This window comes from Nannobrachium achirus (assembly GCF_963921795.1).
Source record: "Nannobrachium achirus genome assembly, chromosome: 10".
NCBI lineage: Eukaryota > Metazoa > Chordata > Actinopteri > Myctophiformes > Myctophidae > Nannobrachium > Nannobrachium achirus.
Genome location: NC_137819.1, coordinates 57,995,927 through 58,016,636, shown reverse-complemented (window position 1 = coordinate 58,016,636; position 20,710 = coordinate 57,995,927). Strand labels below are relative to the sequence as shown.

Here is a 20,710-nt window from a genome sequence, read left to right as displayed (position 1 = left end):
CAGGCTCTCAGCTCAGCGTTTCCAAATTCAAATCCCAGTCCATCCTGAGATCATTGCTGGAGAACATTTGACTGTTTCAAGGTTAAACTACAGGCGAACAACACAAAAGCACCATGAGGAGATACCTGTTGAAGGCAATACCAGGTTCAGACAATGGTATATTGATATGCATATACTGTGGGCTCATCTCTTTGTTAAATCACCCTGCGGTGACATTAAACGTTGTCAGGTGTATCACTGTATCAATGCATGCCCCTGCGCGTGGGCGTGACACTGGTCAGAAAATAGATGGTTACATGTGTGACCGACTGACTGGACCATTGCAACACTGCTCCCAGTAATGAGGTCTACAGTGGGCTATGTTAAAATCCTGGTCATCCTGTGGTTCAGTGCTGGAGTGTTTAACATTACCAACTCAAAGCCAACATAAAGAACACTTCAATATTACCAAGAGACATTTGGTGGTAGGTTTATGCTACAGACAGACAAATGCATGCACCGATCAAAAAACAATTAACACAATAAAAATAATGCTTATATATTAATTGGATGGGGGGGCACTAGCCCACAAAAGGTTGAGAACAGTAGAGTTGTCGAAACGCTATCAGTGGTATATGACGTTTAATTAAGCATTTTATGAGCTTTAGCCATCCGTGACTCCCAACATTCAGGAACTTTCACAAACACCAAGGTCAGTGGCGTTCATACCAATGTCACAAATTCACAGGCACTCCATGGGTTCGTTTTTAAAAAACAACTTTATTAATACTTTCTCTCTTGTTCCAGGCATAATATATAATATATATATAAAAAGTTTAATCCTAAGAGTTAGGTCTACATTTTACAGAGCATAGTGGCCTTTGCTTCAGAAAACAGAAACAAATTGCTACCTTGTACAAATCATAAAATTCCTTCCCCTGCAGTGACTCTTGTCAGCGATCAAGAAATAATTATTCCTCTTTTTGCCAAGACAAAGAAATTAAAACTGTTTGTGCAAAGAAAGGATATATAGTCTAAACACACGGTGTTGCTGCTACATATAGGCCAAGACCCCTATGGATAATACACTTGGGAAAAGGTTCTTGGTAAAGTGACGTAGATCGTTTTTTTCCTCCTTTGTATTTCTCTAATCTTTCAAATAAGATAAAAACTGGGGCAGGGGGGAGACGACACATGAAGAAAAGAAAAAAGCTTTTCAAAAACTTTAGTATTGCACAGACAGATCTCCTAGTACCATTATAAATAATAAAACCAGAATGAAACTCACAATTTGACCCCCAAGAGGACAGCTGAGATTTTTTCCAGGGTGAAACAAACAAACACTGGACAAAAACAACCACATTATATCATTTCCTGTTAAACTAAATATCTATAAGAGGCAGGATTTCAGTAGATAATCTCTATTATACTTTTCAAGTAGGAAAGAAAAGAGCCTCTTTTGAAAGGCTCCTTCGTTTCCGGGATTCTGTTGGCATGGAGATTAAAAAATGAGGCGTAAAACCGCGGCAGTCTTGTGTGAAACAGGGCTTGTGGTTTTGGATGGTGGCAGTTATTCTAAAAACAAACCAAAAAACATCAACACCACAACAACCCTGTTTTGTGAGGTGGTGGTGGGGGGTGTTGGTGGGGTGTCAGTTTCTCATACAAGGTCGGAGTTTTCTGGTGGGATTTGAGAGGCCACCCCGAGACCCCGGCCACCTCCCTAATCACCCTGCCATAGAGATGGCTGTATGGACAGGACAATGGCTGCCTTATCACCTCACCGGTTCCTGATCAGCATGCAGTGCTGTGCCCAGAGCAGAGCTTCCAAGACCCCTTTAAGACCTCCTCATTGGCATGGAAAAACCACCGGGGAACAAAACAAACGCATGTAAATGAGGCAAAAAAAAAAAAAAACACCAATTCACTCTGTTACATCATAAAATGAATTCTGAAAACTGGAAAAGACAAAGCTTTTAAAATGTAAGAAAGTAAAATTTCACACACAAAAAAACGTATGTACAATGTTTAGCTGTTCTCCTAAAAGCACACAATTTGGTACATGTTTTGTGGGGCTAGGAGTCTGATGTGGAGACAAAAAGACAATAACAAATCAAAGCACAAAAGTGAAAGAAATGAGTGCTTCTACTGTGTATCAGATCAACTGATGCAATAATTTAAGAAAAACGATAAAGAGGCTAATCTTAAAAATAAAGTGGTAATGAGGAAACGCTTAAAAAAAGAAACCCCTAAGGAGTGACATCACTGCCTCGGGTTACAATCAATCAAAACAAACCAGAGAAAATACTACCAACCAATGAATAAACGGCTGGCTGGTCTGAAATGAAGGCCAAACGACCAATGAAACGGCAACGCCAAAGTTTGAAGTGGAGTGGTTTTGGTGTGACGCAGTGGTCCTCAAAGTGGGATCCAGGGACTCTCTGGGTTCCTTTTGGGAAGGTCTAAATTGATCCTTACATGTATGTAACTCTTGCCAGTATACTTGGTTTCATTTGTATACTGTCAGAGTTATAGTCCATGCGCCATACGAGATGTTGGTATCGGAAAGGTGGCAAAGGTTATCATGCATTTTTGAAAAGCTCTATCTGTAGATTATATTTTGGTATGATAACCCTACTACTGCTACTTAAAGCAGATTCTTTTTTTTTTGCTTTTTTTTCTCCCTGTAATGTAAAGTTAATGGGACACCAACTCTAGCGGCTGATAACACCAATAGCGGTGTCTCAGAAAGGGTTATCATACCAAATTATAATCTACAGATATAAAACTTTTCAAAAATGCATGATAACCTTTGCCACCTTTCCGATACCGACATCTCGTATGGCCCATGGACTATTAAGGGGAGAGACCTTGACATTTTAAAGTTTGAGAACTACTGGTGTGACGAACCGTGGTACAGATTTCATGTTGGGGTGGTGCCCGGGATGTTGGCATCTCATGTTGGGGTGGTGAATGGAAAAGTTCATTACTCGTGTTTGTTGGTTCCCGACCAAGCAGACAACTGGAGAACAGTTCTCACTGGTTCACTGGAGCGCTCGGACACTTTATGTGTGGTACATCTTGTGGTCGTAGCGCTCTGACACTTTATGTGTGGTACATCTTGTGGCCGTAGTCTTTATGTGTGGTACATCTTGTGGTCGTAGTCACTGGAGGAGCAGGTGAGCGGCGAGGCCATGTCTCTGTGAATGGGGGCGGGGCCGTGGTTGCTATGGTGATGGTGGTTGTTGTCCGTCAGGGTGAGGTTCAGCAGGCTGGTGCACGTGGGCAGGTAGACGTGCTGGACGTGTTCCACCTCCGACCGACACACAGGACATGACTGCATGGGGGGGAGAGGGGGGAGACAGAACATACATGGTCACACACCAAGAGAGCAGATTTCAAATGGAAAACATTTCAGTGAACATGTATGCAGACTGAATGAGTTATAGAACAGTGGTGCTCAACCTTTTCAGGCCACGACCCCTAAAATAATCATTTTAACTAGGGGACCCCCCCCACCACCCTGACAAGCTTGAGGCATTACATTTTGTATAACACGGTTCTATTTTCACAATTTCTGCATCTAATATTTGACAATTTGGCCAATGTTTAATTTGTCATTTTAGTGGTATTAAAAAGTCCTTAAATTGTCACTTTAGAAATGTGTAGACACCCTCTATAAAATGTTAGTTTTTGTCGGTTTGTTAACTGTTGAGTGAGAAACAACATTGCACATTAAGCTAATCATCTGGGGACCCCCCCTGGGTTTCCCGACCCACGATTTGAGAACCACCGTTATAGACCAGGGACTTTTTAATTTAAAGGAAAAGCCATAACTCTTTGAGTTACAGACTTCCATTAGGAACCCCCTGAAGGAACTCTGACTCAGGGGGAACCATTGGCATGGACAAAACACCAGCTCTGTTATACAGTATACACCCACATCCATTATCCCCTCTACAGTATACTGTTATACAGTATACACCCACATCCATTATCCCCTCTACAGTATACTGTTATACAGTATACACCCACATCCATTATCCCCTCTACAGTATACTGTTATACAGTATACACCCACATCCATTATCCCCTCTACAGTATACTGTTATACAGTATACACCCACATCCATTATCCCCTCTACAGTATACTGTTATACAGTATACACCCACATCCATTATCCCCTCTACAGTATACTGTTATACAGTATACACCCACATCCATTATCCCCTCTACAATATACTGTTATACAGTATACACCCACATCCATTATCCCCTCTACAGTATACTGTTATACAGTATACACCCACATCCATTATCCCCTCTACAGTATACTGTTATACAGTATACACCCACATCCATTATCCCCTCTACAGTATACTGTTATACAGTATACACCCACATCCATTATCCCCTCTACAACAAATATCTTAGGTAAACAAGCTGCACTGTGATCGGTTATTATCGTCGAATGTCTGCCTATTAAGACATGCCCAGAATAGGGACGCCATCCATTAACAGTCACGCTGAGTCCCGACAGTGTCACGAGATGACTCAAATAAATCAATCAAAACAGATGAGACTGTCACCACAACACTCATAACAATCTTATGTCAGTGTGTTATTTCACAGTGTCAACTCCTGCTCCAGTGTTCCCGTGTCAAAAAGTTGGCCAGAATACAAAGGCTTAAAGTCCTGGGTCAGCCTGACACAAGTTCACAAAGACAATAAAACAATGTCTTGCACTGTATCAAAGTGTGCACAACCCCCCCTGTAATGTTTTCCTTTAGCCTCCCATTTGGCTGGACTGCTGTTCTGCTGCACCACCTTGGCTGTGCAAGCCTCCGCTCGCCACATGACAGGCAATGTGCTGCCAGCTCTTTGACACGTTCAACACAAGCACCAGGCATCAAAGCAAAGCATGGACGTGCGCAAAAAGGTGCCAGCTACGGAAACATTAAAAACAACAAATATCCCAGATCGTGCACTGGAGGACTACGGAATTGTACTCGGCCAATTGCAGGTGAGAGAACGCATGTCAGAACTTTAAGTTCCTCATAAAATGAGTAGTAACTTGTCTCATGTTAAAGGCTGGATGGATGAACAGAAATTGGTTAAGAAAGAATTTCTCTTTTCCATTCATAGATTACTCACTCTCTTGAGTATGTGTGAAGGCGAGGACGCAACCAGGTCACGTTTCCCAGTTTAGTTAATGGAGAGGAGATTTGCCTGGCAGCTACAATCCCACAAATACACAAACACACCATCTGCCTGTGCAAGGTAAGGCAACATTTAGCAGATTAAGCGAGGACAATCAGGTTAGCTTGAAGCTTTGGATCGCTCTTCTAAAACACCAAGAAGATTTAATGAGAAGCTCAAACAGTCCATCTTGAATTAAGTAGCATTTTTTGGACCACACAAACTCAAAGTGTGGAAAAGGGCTAGTTTCCCCTTTTTGTGCCCATATATGGAGATCTTTATGTCATAAGTATATGGCCATATATTATAATGTCCATATATGGGCATATTGGTTGCGTCAGCGGTTCTGGAAAACTGGATATCCGAACTACTCAACGGCGATGGTTATGGCCGAGTTATAGTGACATGAAATGTCAGAGGTCCGCCGGTCGGTCCGCCCTTAAGCCAGTTTAAACCCATTTAGGCCTAGAATTATTGAATGCTTTAACTATTGAAAAATGGCAGATCTACAAGCTTGCAGCGTGGCACTCGATCTGCTATTTTTGAAAAATCTAGATATTTTCTTTAGTATGTCTTAATGTATCTTTTTAAAAGCGAACATTTGTAACTCAAATATTTGCTTCTGGGTGGTCCCTGGAACAACATATTTTGAGATGGGCGTCCGCGGCCAAATACATGTAATTTTGTGGGTCCTTGACATGGAAAAAGTTTGAGAACCACTGATTTAGAAGAAGGATTTAGAAGACACTTGTAGAATCGGGTCAAAAATATTCAGACTTCTACCGGCTTGCTGTGATTTTTGCTATTTTTTTAATAGTTAAAGCATAAAATAATGGTTAAAGTTAGGCCTGTGCAAAAAAATTCAATTTACTATATTATCGTGATGTTAATGCCGGCGATTGAATTAATCGATTTTCAAAGTTCAGAATCGTTTTGTTTTTTTGTTTTTTTTAAGGCGAAATTAACTTGAAGGTGAAATAACCACTTTCAGTCAGAGTAAGTACGTAAGTAAGTTTTTTTTAGGTCATGAGGATGTCATGTTATGGCTAAAGCTAGCACAGTGCTGTAGGCCTGCAGCACAGCGATTTTTTATTTATTTTTTATGACTGTTGTGTTCTGTGTTTTCTGGCATCTTGACCAGGAACATGTTGTTGTAATGTTGTACCACTGGCACTTTGGCTGAAATAAATGTCAGAAAGATTGACTGACTTTATTTGGCTGCATTGATTTGAAGTATATGATTCAACTTTTAATGTTTTATATTGTTTAGAATTGTTTTAAAATGTTTCAATATAAAAAAGCTGTAATTTTTGGGGAAAAATCGCAACAATCGTGATTCGAATCGCAAATCGCAGGAAAACGCAATAATCGTGATATAATCGAATCGTCACCCTATGAATCGAAATCGAATCGGGAGGTAAGTGAATCGTCACAAGCCTAGTTAACACATTCCCCGCCATTTAACAATACCTTCGTACTCTATGGTGCCTCTGGTCTCCATAGACTTCCATGTAATTCATAGTGCACGGATCATGCACACCCATGCCTAGATAATGCACCACGTGTGTCCACATTGCTCACAGCTTTCAAACAAAAAAATCCGAATGGAAATCCGTTCAGGCATTCATGAGATACAAGCCATTATGTTTTCCTAAAATGTAAACAAAGATGGCTGCCATGTTTGATAGATGGGGTTGCTATGGGGGTTAAACATGCAATTTCGCGATTTCTATCATGCCTACTACATTTTTTGGGGTCCAAAAAACATTTTGAAAAAAAATTTTTTTTTCATTTTTTTTTTCTTTTTTTTTTCAAAATGGCGGAAATTCTCGGGACTATCGGGCCTGGCAGGGAAAGACATTGAAATAATCTCGGGACTATCGGGCCTGGCATGCAATGAGTTAAAGTGGTTCAAATCTAAAGTGAGACAGATTGTGCGTTCAGGTGTGAACGTATAGGGTTGTGTGAGGCCTACCTGGAGCTGGTTGGCGCAGGTCTGGCAGCACACCATGTGGCCGCAGGGGCAGAAGGCGGCGTCGATCTCCTCCTCGCAGCAGAGCATGCACAGCAGGGCCTCCCGCAGCTTCTGCAGCCTCTCCTGCAAGGCGCGGCTCTGCTGGCAGCTGCCGCAGTCCAGCCCCTCGTCCTGCTGGTTGTCCCTGCTGGGCGAGCGAGAGGGCGGCGTGCGCTCGCCGTTCTGGGCCATCAGGTCGGCGTTGTAGAGCGCGCGCCGCGCGTGGTCGTACACCTCCTTGGACGTGCGGCGGATGTCGAAGACGTACTTCTTGCCCAGGTTGATGTTCTCGTTGAGGAAGAGCGACGCCAGGTGGCCCTTGAAGTCGCGGCTGTACTGCATCATGACCGCGTTGGTCACCGTGTCGCACCTGGGAGGAGGAAGGGGACGTCGTTACCTCACCAACATCTGAACAAAGTACAATCTGAGCAGTGGTTTTGGTCGATATAGACTAGAGGGTACGTGCTTAAAGTGAATGGCAAATCGAGTGGCAAAGTGAGTTTAACGTTGTTTAAATGGCAACAGACTTTTCTGTTTGGATGTATGGGCTGTCATGGCCAGAAAGACGTTTCTGCATCAACTTCCAGGTATGATGATGTCACGTGCATACCCTCTATTGTAATACAATCGCAAACAATAAGAAATGTATTTGCTGTCCTCAACTTTCGATGCTATACAATGCCTGCGTTATGTGAAATAAAAGATGCACTAGAAAACTTGGACTACAGACAACAGCCTATAGATGTGCACTTGAGCCTGTTGAAGACGTGTCAACAAATATGCAGACTCAGAGAGCTGAATCCCATCCCAGAAACAAAAGGAGAGGCTCGTCTTTTGTACCTTTTGGGGCTATTGTGACTGGACGAGAACAATTTCATAGCTCAGCCATTTGGATTGTCTATGCTCACTGCAAACTGCACGCACGCACATATTTCACTAGGACAAGAAAAAACATGCCACCCCTCCCCCGCAAGACTGTCCTATGTGCTCTGCTTTCACGAAAACCAATGCACACCACTTAGATGGGACCATTAGCTACATGTGTTATGCGTGCATGTGAGACTTCCTTGCACAGTAGACGTGTTGGTTACTGTGGTCATTGTGTCTGGGGTTGTGAGGATGCATATTCAGCAAGCAAGTGCTCTGTGCCAAATAGAGCAGAACCAGCCTTTAGGAAACACGTTTAGGACAGGTTCTCTCTGTTCCACTGTATTTAATAGTGTTCATCAAAGCAATGGTAATGGTTGGTTGCATCATGGCACTATCATGACACGCTACAGTGGCCAAGAATGGTTTGCCCTCTCTTGAAGCGGCACAGATGGGTAAATGACTGACAAAGAACTACATTTCAGAGCAAAGTAGGTCCCTTCCAAGAGAGGGCAATGATTGGATCTCTGTTATGCAAAATAAAAGCAAGATATTGCTTTCAAATAGCTGTCATGCAAAATAAAAGCAAAGATATTGCTATAGCAAGTAAACTACATTTATGATCACAGATATTATACTGTCAATAAGTTCAGATACACGCTGAGGAAGACCCACACAGGTCAAAACGTCCGTTGTTCGCTGCTGTGGCATCTTGAAATAAAGAGACAAAGATTTCATTCTAAAGTGAGTGCTGGCATCTCCTTTCTGAGTTCATTCGTTCCCTGAGCCGTGCACCCAAGACAAGTATTTGATGGAACTGTGTTTGACGAGTGCTCCTCTCTTTCTCTTCTGAACTGTCAATAAGTTGACCAATAAATGTGTCAGAGCACACAACGCTGTAGTACGTTCCAACTTGAATACTTGAGGGAGTGAATTCAACAGATCATAAATGCATACAGTATACGCTTTTCAAAAGCGTTGTTAACCCATTTAGAACGGGTACACATTATTGTGTATCATTATTTTATGCTTTAACTATTGAAAAATAGCAGATATACAAGCTCGCAGCGCGCGCTGCGAGCTTGTAGATCTGCTATTTTTGAAAAAATCGTGAAAATTGTAATTTTGACCCGATTCTATAAGTGTCTTTTGAATCCTTCTAAGGTTTTTTTGAAAAACCTATGTTTCTATGTCAGCAATCTGGCTAGCCATCGTCAAAGAAAAGGTCTTTTTCACTTAAATGGAGCTCAGTTAGTCTGTTCTTGAGAGACTACCATGTCAGTGGTTCTCAAACCTTTTCATGTGAAGGACCCCCAAAATGATATGTATTTGGCCACGGACCCCCATTCAACATATTTAGTTCCAGGGACCACCCAGAAGCAAAATTTTAGTTACAAACGTTCGCTTTGAAAATACATATATTCAAAAGATTTGCACACATTTTTTACGACTTTTTCAAAAATAGCAGATCTACAAGCTCGCAGCGCGGCACTCGGTGGCCGCACTGTGAGCTTGTATATCTGCTATTTTTCACTGGTGTATAAAGCATTCAATAATTCTAGGCCTAAATGGGTTTTAAACCAATACATTTGCCCCATCTTTCTACAAACAGACCCACCTGTAGAAGGCATGTGTTTCTGTGATGGCTCGGTACAGACCGCTGGCCGCCCGGTTACTGATCAGCTTGAACAGGAGCACCACGCTGTCCACGGTGTCCTTGGTCACCGTCAGGTAGACGCTCTTCCCCGACTGCGTGGCGATCTGGATGATGGGATAGCTTATTCTGTCGGGTGAAAAAAAGAGGAAAGAAGCTTAGAATATTGAATATCACAATATTATTTAGACGAAACACCTCGATAACACGTTGCGATGTGGTGCCCCTTGTCTGTTTGAAAATAGATTTTCTTTTTTTGCCATGTCACAATATGATTTCCAAATAATATGTCAAGTAGGGCTGGGCTATAGGACAGTGGACAGTGGTTCTCAACCTGAGGGCCAAATTATCTTTTTTTTTTTGGGGGGGGGGGGGGTCAACAGATAATTAAGTTAACACCTTCTAAGCCACGGGGGGCCCCTTAATGTTAAAACCGTACTATATCGCACATCCCCCCAGGGACTCTCAGCCACGCCGTACATTCCCGGACTTTGTCTTTAAAACCGGAATAAAAGCTTTTGATCCGAAAATCGGCGATCGTCTAACCTTCCCTAGTCACCACTCGTGCACTGATAGCTCATGCAGACCGTGCATGAAGCAGAGGTGACGTCAGCGCCTCTCCTTCTCCAAGGCTACTCCCAGCCATCCGTTTGCTGTCTGCACACTCGAGCTCCTACAGCAGCCATGCTTGGGGCTATGCTAGCGAAACTTTTCAGTTCTGTTCTTCAGTCACACATGGACTATTTGCGGGGACATTTACGTGAAAGGATCGCGCACGCGAAACGCACGGGGACATCGACGATCGGCCAAAACCCCCATTCTATCCCAACGGAAATCTAGAAAATCATGGTGAGTTACTGGCCTGGGAAAAAAAAAAAAAAAAAAACAGCGGCGCTGTTCAAGATGGAGGGGCTGCGGGGTCATGTTTATAAACATAATATTATGTCTCAGATCACAATACAATAATAGAAATTTCACGGCTAATCTACCAACCACCATTCTATTTCGGACGGCAAGGTGTTAATGTGTACATTGTTTTCTCTCTCAACAGTAAACAAACCAACATAAAGTTTAAGTGTATGGAGGGTATCTGCACATTTCTTTGACAATTTAAGGACTTTTGAATAGCTCTAAAATTACAAATTAAACATAGGCCAAATTGTCAAATATTAGAGGCAGAAATTGTGAAAATAGCCGATTTACATGCTCACAATGCCTCGCGTTGCGAGGCGTTGTGAGCATGTAGATCTGCTACGCGAGGCATTGTGAGCATGTAGATCGTCTATTTTCACAATAGAACCGTGTTATACAAAATGTAATGCCTCAACTCTTAGTGCTCTTAGGGTGGTGGGGTCCCCAGTTAAAATATGATTATTTTAGGGGTTGCGGCCTGAAAAGGTTGAGAACCAGTGGCATAGGAGACTAAACATCATCTCTGCCTCCATCTGCATGTACCTGTTGACTAAACTGAAGTCCTCCTTGCAGATGGCGATGCCCTCGGGGCCGACTCCTATGGCCAGCCGCTGGCCCTCGGCATCGCGGGCCCAGTGCCATTCTACACCATAATGCTCCAGCGAGGAGACCAGCTGAAGGGCCTGGTACTCCACAGAGCCTTGGGTCACTCCTTCCAGAGCCTTGTGTCTGGAGATAATGCTGTAGAGAAAAGATGAAAACAAAAAACTCCAGTTAATTCAAGGTTGTTACTTAAAGGCCCGCTGACACGCCCCGAAATTAGTATGATACAGTAGGTCACGTGGTCTCTCTGAAAACAGTCTGAAACAGTCTGAAACTCATGTCACAGTGTAATCTGCCCCTTGCCCCCCCAACAACAGCTGACAAGTACAGTAAGTAGTCTAAGTACAGTAAATTAATTTGATTGGCTTATAATTGCGCATTCCCACAATGTCATCATAAAAATATTAGCTCATATTTTAAAGATGACTTTTTAAAGTGACAGTACCCCTTTAGGTGACAGTATCCCTTTAACTCATATGCTGCCATTTAACAATACCTTCGTACTCTTTAACTGCCATTCGTCTCCATAGACTTCCATGTAATTCATAGTGCACGGATCATGCACACCCATGCCTAGATAATGCACCACGTGTGTCCACATTGCTCACAGCTTTCAAACAAAAAAATCCGAATGGAAATCCGTTCAGGCATTCATGAGATAGCAGCCATTATGTTTTACACTGTTGTGAGCTTGGAGGTCTGCTACCTGAGTTGTATGGGGGTTGTATGGGGGTTAAACAAGCAATTTCGCGATCGCTATCATGCCTACTAACGTTTTTGGGGTCCAAAAAAAATTTTTTGAAAAAAAAAAAAATATATATATTTTTTTATTTATTTACGGGATTCACGGGCGTGGCAGGGTGGTACAACGGGATTTTTAAGGGATTCACGTTTTTGGCAGTTAATGAGTTAATATGCAGTCTGGCTAACCATCGCCAAATAAAAGGGGAGCGCCCACTCCGTTTGCTCCTCTTCATCTGACATTGTAGCCCCCACAGTTAGTACTTGGGCTGTCACAATTATTACATAATCGTCTAATCGCGATTATTTTACATAATCGTCATAATCGTTTCCATGTTAAAAAATAGGGAAAAAAAGTAAAACATTTTGGAAATAGCAGATCTACAAGCTCACAACAACGCGCCGCGATACGACGCGTTGTGAGCTTGTAGATCGGCCATTTCCGCTATCAATGTTATTTTTTTAAGTAGTAAGTTGTCAAATATGTCAGTAATTGCATTGTGTATTTAGGTTATGTGTCATATCTGCCATGTGCAACTTCAAAGCCTAAAAGCCAAACTGTAAGAAATGTAATTATCAACGACAAAAACACAATTTAATCGTTAATCACAATTATTTGAGTGACAATTAATCGTCATGTAAAATGTCATATCGTGACAGCCCAGTTAGTACAGCCACGAACCAGCCCACAACAGCCCTGCCAATCGGGCTCAGCCCTATATTGGCACGACGGTTCGTGCGTTGGTCTGGCGAGTGGGAGTCCCGGGTTCAATCCCACTCTTCCGCGCATCACTTGCGTAAGCTATAAGAGTCGGTCTTGAGAGATTACTTAATATGTGCAAAGGGCATGTGAGACTCATGAACGCATAACGTAAGCCCAACGGTGCATTGTACACTAATGATTACACAGAGTAAACCCAACGGTGCACTGTACACCAACGAGTACAGTGGGTGAAAAACTGGCCGACTCACATTTGGTTCATTATGTAAGCAAGCTAAGTATTACCCACTTAAACTATGTACTTATAGTTATATAGTTGACTGTGGTTCCCCAGGGCTCTGTACCAAGTCCAGTCCCTTTCCCCTCCTTCTCCAAATGTCTTAATAATAGCAGACCTCGAAGCTCACAAGGCATTATAACATGCCCAGAACAAGGACGCTAGCATGTAGGGCTGTCACGATTATGACATTTTACATGACGATTAATTGTCACTCAAATAAATGTGCGATTGACGATTTAATTGTGTTTTTGTTGTTGACAATTACATTTCTGTTTGGCTTGTAGGCTTTGAAGTTGCACATGGTAGATATTACACATAACCTAAATATACAAAGAAATTACTGACATATTTTACAACTTTATACTTAAAAAAAGAACATTGATAGTAGAAATAGCCGATCTACAACGCTCACAACGTGTCGCAATGCGACACGTTGCGATAGACAATGATGTAATAATTGTGACAGCCCTACTAGCATGTGTTGTCTCTGTTTCAGCGTACCTGAGACATGAAAGCCTGCTTGTTGTGGATCATTACTGTAGTCAAGACTTCCAGTCATGTTTATGTTATCACATGGCTGCCGGCGGGAGATCATTATTTACAAACCAGCGGCAGGAAGAGGAAGGTGTTTTGAGGAAAAGCGTTGGTGGAGCCATGGTGGATAATGAATGGCGTATGCGCCACTGTGCATTAGGAATACAGGTTTATCTGTGCGGCCACGACACATAAGACTCTACGATCTCTGTGTCAATGGATCTAAAAATGGGAAGCCATTTGAACCCCTGCTGTAGAGACGGATTGTTGGAGACAGATGAGGTGTGGGTTGGTTTGCTCCCCGTAATCCGATTAAATCATTTACTAAAGTAACTAAACTGCCGTGGGATTACCATATAATACTGTTACTGTGCCGTCTCCGTTATGGATACAGTATAACGGTCTTCGTGTCCCAACTAGGGATGGGACGATAAGCGATATTATCGTTTATCGTGATAAAAAAACACTCATGATGATAATCGTATTGTGGAGATTTCATATATCGTGACATCGTCCTCCGTCATGCACTGGGATCAATTCACCTTTTATTTGCCGAGCTGCATATCCGTTACCACTTAAACTTTTTAGAATTGGTAAAAGGTACTTATAATAAACGTACTTGATTTTTCACTCTCTATTAAATGTCTTTGCCAAAAAAAACGCCGATCTACAAGCTCACAACACGTCGACGTGTTGTGAGCTTGTAGATCTGCTATTTTTTGGCAAATGTTCCACCCCGGGATAATGGATTTTGATTATCGCGATAATAGCGTAAATCACGATTTCTTTTGTCACAATAATCGTGATATGAAATGTTCATATCGTCCCATCCCTCCCTAGTCCCAACAAGTATAGAGTTTCTATTAAAACGAGAGCTTCAAGTTGTTATTCTCCCTTTCATTTCAAATGGTACGGTCCCTCAAGCATCAAATGGTACGGTCCCTCAAGCATCAAATGGTACGGTCCCTCCAGCATGGAGACCACAATCAACCCTTCACTCTGTAATCATTTAAATGTGACCCCAGTCAGTGATGCGGTACTTTCCGACATCCGATAAACACATCGCGTGTCTTAATCCATTCAGAACGGGTACAGATTATTGTGTATTATTATTTTATGCTTTAACTATTAAAAAATAGCAGATATACAAGCTCACAGCACGGCACCGAGTGCCGCGCTGCGAGCTTGTAGATCTGCTATTTTTGAAAAGAATCGTGAAAATTTGAATTTTGACCCGATTCTATAAGTGTCTTTTGAATCCTTCAAAGGTTTTTTGAAAACCCTATGTTTCTATGTCAGCAATCTGGCCAGCCATCGTCAAAGAAAAGGTACTTTTCACTTCAACTGGAGCTCAGTTAGTCTGTTCTTGAGAGACTACTATGTCAGTGGTTCTCAAACATTTTCATGTGAGGGACCCCCAAAATGACATGTATTTGGCCACGGACCCCCCATCTCAAAATATTTAGTTCCTAACCCTAACCCGAAGCAAAATTTGAGTTACAAATGTTCGCTTAAAAAATACATATATTCAAAGATTTTCATACATTTTCACAACTCTTTCAAAAATAGCAGATCTACAAGCTCACAGCGCGGCACTCGGTGCCGCGCTGTGAGCTTGTATATCTGCTATTTTTCAATAGTTAAAGCACTCTGTGCCGCGCTGTGAGCTTGTATATCTGCTATTTTTCAATAGTTAAAGCATTCAATAATTCTAAATGGGTTAACAAGCCTCTCACATGAAACCATCATCAGCGGTTGTGACTCTTCATAACTGATCTGATTAGACGTCGATAACTCCCAGATAAAAGCCACCAACGGCCATTATGAAAAGTCTTAACATTGTTGTTGCCGATGTGGACGTTTGTGGCCATTTAGTGAGCAGATGATAAACAACAACACGTTCTATCCATTACTCACCCTGTGAAGACTTGAGTTCAATTAATACAAAAATCATACTTGTGTGAACTGAGCAGTGGAGGCTGCGCGTGTGTGTGTGTGTGTGTGCGTGCGTGCATGTGTGTGTGTGTGTGTGTGTGTGTGCCTGGCATGGCCTGAACAACAGCGCCCCTCCCTTAACATGTGTGGTCAGAAAAGGTACTGCAGGCTACAGATAGACAGACAGACAGACAGACAGACACGCACGCATACACAGTACACACACGGCCACGTATAGGAGACGGTGTAACCACCGCTCAAAATGTTTTTGTTGCATTCCTACCAGGGCTGTCACAATATGATATTTTACATGACGATTAATTGTCACTCAAATAATTGCGATTAACGATTGAATTGTGTTTTTGTCGTTGACGATAACATTTCCGTTTGGCTTGTAGGCACATGGCAGATATGACACATAACCTAAATATACAAAGAAAGCACAGGCATATTTGCCAAAGAACATTGATAGTGGAAATAGCCAATCCACAAGCTCACAACGTTGTAGATCTGCTATTTCCACAATTTTTTACTTTAAAAAAAATATATGAAAATGTTTCAACATGGAAACGATTATGTCAAATAATCGATAATAATCGATTAGACGATTATGTAATAATTGTGACAGCCTTAATTCCTACGCCAATAATTTGATAATAAATTTACCTTCATCCGGAATCAATGGGGGTACATTTATTATAATCAAATTATTGGCTTAGGAATTCGACAAAAACTAAAAAAATATTAACTCAAGTCTCCATGGAGTAATCGATAGGGGGGAAAGTCATTTTGGGGGTGAACTATTCCTTTAACAGAAAAGGGCACCACATCATAACGTAGCAGAAATACCAACACGGCCCTTTCATTTCTCAATTAGCTTGATTAGACTGGTTAGATCAACATTGTACGGTGAGTGTGCTTGATTAGACTGGTTAGATCAACATTGATTAGACTGGTTAGATCAACATTGTACGGTGAGTGTGCTTGTGAAAATGGCAGAGTGCAGCGTTTGTAAACAAGAGGGCTGGGGTGTGTTGGGTGCTGTGATGAGGCAGGACAAACACTGAAGTGGTTTGGCTTGGCACTCGTTGGTTTGGCAACACAACTCTCCCCTCATCCTGCTCTGTCATTTTCCCTTCCCTCCTCTGTGTCAATTCCCCACTTTCCTCCAGTCGTCTCCCCCTTCAGCGCGTCGCCTGCGGACAAGCTTTTCCATTGCAGGGTAGCGGCTCAAGGCCAGGGACGTGCAGAGAATGTTAGAGAGACAGGGGCTGAAATTTCTAAAAGGGCCATTTGGTGGAAATTTGATTGAAAATAGCCGACCTCAAAGCTCGTGACGCATTGTGAGCTTGGAGGTCGGCTATTTTCGGTATGTGATACCACACTGAACTAAGCATTATCAAGTGAATACTGGAGATGTGGAGTAACGGCATAGATTTCTACACAGAGAGGGCAATTCTTACAACATAAGATGCTACGTTCAAGTTCAGGATAGTTTGGTACGAGGCACTTCTCTTGAATGCTGCCTTCTGGTAATGTGTGGAAAGTGGGCATTTGCAAACTGCATTCATGGTCTGGTCTGGAGAGGGAACTTTTTACAGACTGATAAAAGGGCAGGGGCTCAAGCCCCCTTTGATATCTGTGTGTGCACGACTGCACGTGCCTGCTCAAGGCTACGACTTTTTTGCTTTTCTATTAGAGCCTGGTACTTGTTCGGGATGACCTCCGTCAGGGGTCCACCGTCCAAGCAAGCTTGAGTGATACGAACTGATGAAATGACAAACACTACTGATTGGTCAGAGAGAATTGTCGCTGGTGTAATTGCATCATTGCCCCAGCGGCAGTTAACTGCTAGTGTAGTGGAGAATTCATGTAAGTCGCATCAATCACTAAGGGAGGGTCTGGCTGTACTGTATGTCCCTCATCCATCTCTTCACCGAAATGAAGAAATCTAACATCTCCAGGTGAGGACCTTCTACACTGATTCCGGCCAATCATAGTTTTTTTGTTCTGTAGATTTGGATAATAATAATAATTTCTAAGTTATAAAATAATTGCAATGTAAATACAGGGCTGCACACATGTTCTGTCCATCTAAACCAACATTTTAAAATCATTATTTGCCTGTATTTCTCTCTGTATTGATAAATTAAAATAAGTGCTGATATAGTAAATTAAAAAAATAATTAATTGGGCTCGTCTCTTGGTACACCATTTGGGAACCACTGGTTTAAACCATCCACCATGTGTATAAATGTCTGCTGGAAAGAGAAGGCTGCATTTCACAAAAGCTTAGTCCAACCCGATCATTTTACCAGGCTAAAGCCTTGTTTCAATAATGATATCAAATAAGGTTGTTTAGTTATCTTTTAAATCTCTATTCTGAAGACCACTGCCATATAAAAACATCTTTCAAATGGGGTTAATAAATGGTACCTGTCATATACTGCCAGCTAGCTTGGTTGCTATTTCACATCAGTCAGAATTCCAGGGAAGTTTTAGACAAAATACCCCATGTGGTCTTGACTCCACTGCCTGGCAGGAGTGTTAGTTCCACTTAGCTACCCAACGCCCAAACATGTTTGTCTCAGAAGAGAGAAAAACAAACGTGACGAGAGAAAGAGGTAATGCTTTCAGAAAAACACACTGCACGTGAGACAGGGGCTTTCTCTGTCAGAGAACACAATAAGGGCATCATATCTGGTTCCCTGTCTGCTGCTCAAACTGGCTCACACTGATGCATGCGTGTGTGTCTGTTTTTTCAAAGGCAAGTCTGGAATGGTTTGTGTATTGACATTACATGTGTGGGTGGTGTTTCAGTTGTGAAAGGTAAAGAGAGGACAGAGCTCCAGAAACACACAACCAAAGCCAAGTCCATGATGGTTTGGATCATGTTGCTTAGAGTAATTATATGAACACTGGCATTAAAACTAAGGTCCTTGAACACACCACTCCTTCACATCATCTGGCACGTCAATCTAATCTGGATTCCATTGCATATTTAAATCTGATGATTGAGGTCATAAACTGTAATTAGGTCTGTGTACCGTACGTACATCATCATTTCATAATAACTCAATTACATCTCTGTGACCGGTCACAGTGCTCTGTGACCTGCTTAAGGTCAGACCGCTGCTCCTTTTGTCATATTAGACAGTTCTGCTCTATTCATGTGTCTGCATGCAGTGTAAAATCAGATAAGAACCACTTAAAACCTACAAATAAATGTAAACTAGCAAACCCAGAAGTGAATCGAACCGACACTAAACAAAATTGCAAACAAAACTTAAAAAACTGAATTACAAGCAAAACTTGAAAACAAAACGAAGTAAAAATACAAAATAGTCACCATGTGTGAAGACAGATTTCAATTTCTTTTGTGTATAACAAATACTTATGAGCAATCTTAATTATGGTGAAAAGATAATCCTATCAGTCACAGATCAGTGTTACGGCTGGTGTCCATGCAAGGCCTTATAATTTGAGGCTCTCTTATGGTGCGTTCGGTGCGTTGCTCAGTTCTCAAGCACAATTCAGTTTTCTTTCCTTCCTAAGAGCTTTGCCACATTGACAGGCTATGATAATGAAAGGCCATGCAGTTCTTTCACCGAGCAGTCCCTGAAAAGCCTTCCGTACCTGTTGACCGTTGCGGGGCTGGGCTCCTCGCCACACAGCTCAGAGTACCAGTACTTGGCTGTGTTTTGGTTGTAGTCGCCAAACTCCGCCTGCGCCAGCAGTGCACTCAGCTCCTCTGCCTGCTCCGAGCCCATGCGCAGGTGACCCCTCTGCAGGTCCTCTTTCACGTGCATGAAGAAGACGTGTCTGGAGAAGAGAGAGGCAGACAAAATGAATCCACCATTAGAATTAGCCATGTCACAATAATTACATTATCACCTCGTCACAATCATTTGAGATATCGCAATTATTATCGCAGTAAAAAAGAAAACAGTGGAAATCTACAAGCTTGCAATGTTACGCTTTTTTTTGTATACAATGTCAATCACTTCTTTACATACTTATTTTTTTTATTTTGTATACAATGTTTGTCTTTATCCAGCCTAAACCCAAACAGAAATGTAATATTTTATTATATTATGTTCCAATGTTCAATGCCAAAAACAAAATTAAATGGCGTTAATGGCAATTATTTGTACTGTATGACAATTTCAAGTTGATGTTATATGTGCGGATAGTATCATAATGCCTCTTCCATGTCATGTCAGCAAACCTTCAAGTTCATACTTCTAGCAGATTCAAGTGAATTTCTTGCGTGACAATTGAGGTCTATAATTAGGTAGGATTACAACAGACAGCAAGGATGTGCATTGCAAAATTTCCAATGAAAGACATTGCACATATCAGATATCTTGAAAGAAACATTGAAGTCTCTCCCTGCTCTCTCGCACACACAAATAAACTGTATCTCATGTACAGTACAGCGGGAATGGATAAGATCGCGTTGTGAGCTTGTGCTATTTTGAGCGAAGAGATTTGGTGTAGAGGGGGGAAAAAGTGCACCAGTACATGGCAACTCAGGTCAATTTGAGGTCTAAGTGGTTAAAAAGAGTGGACATTTCATAGACACAGGGAAGTCCAGAGGAAAGTACGGTAAAAAGCAGTGGACATTTCATAGACACAGGAAAGTCCAGAGGGAAGTAAAAAGCAGTGGACATTGTATCCTAACCTGTGAAGTGCTTTCACTTTTACCTCGGTGGCTCACTGAACTACTTGTAACCTCTTTATCGTCCAACAGAGATAAGAGTGTGCATTAAGCAATAGAGCCCATAGCCTTCTGTGACGACACCATGTGACCCCTAGCCGAGTGCTACCAAGCGATAAGGCCAGGGGCGTCACACCAAATTCTGGGCCCTGGGTACAAGGATTCACTGCGGGCCCCCCATTAATGTTAACTATTGAAAAATAGCAGATATACAAGCTCACAGCGCGGCACCGAGTGCCGCGCTGCGAGCTTGTAGATCTGCTATTTTTGAAAAAATTGTGAAAATGTGTGCAAGAAACCTATGTTTTCATGTCAGTGATGCTCAAACTTTTTCATGTGAAGGACCCCCAAAATGATATGTATTTGGCCACGGACCCCCCATCTCAAAATATTTAGTTCCAGGGACCATCCCCCAGAAGCAATATTTGAGTTACAAATGTTCGCTTAAAAAAATACATATTCAAAGATTTGCACACATTTTCACGACATTTCAAAAATAGCAGATCTACAAGCTCGCAGCGCGGCACTCGGTGCCGCGCTGTGAGCTTGT

General features: G+C 42.1%; 1 protein-coding gene across 1 annotated transcript in view; it reads right to left on the bottom strand.

Annotated features, from left to right (window-relative positions):
- Positions 1–778: 778 nt before the first annotated feature.
- The window catches only part of mylipa (myosin regulatory light chain interacting protein a), a 37,607-nt gene continuing 17,675 nt past the window's right edge, over positions 779–20,710 (bottom strand). Inside the window, exons 3-7 of the mRNA XM_080734931.1 lie at positions 19,077–19,262; positions 11,170–11,367; positions 9,679–9,843; positions 7,155–7,563; positions 779–3,316 (exon numbers count right to left, since the gene is read on the bottom strand). Coding sequence (XP_080591057.1) covers positions 3,116–3,316; positions 7,155–7,563; positions 9,679–9,843; positions 11,170–11,367; positions 19,077–19,262 — 1,159 coding nt within the window. The 3' untranslated portion in view covers positions 779–3,115. The remainder of the gene's footprint in view (positions 3,317–7,154; positions 7,564–9,678; positions 9,844–11,169; positions 11,368–19,076; positions 19,263–20,710) is intronic.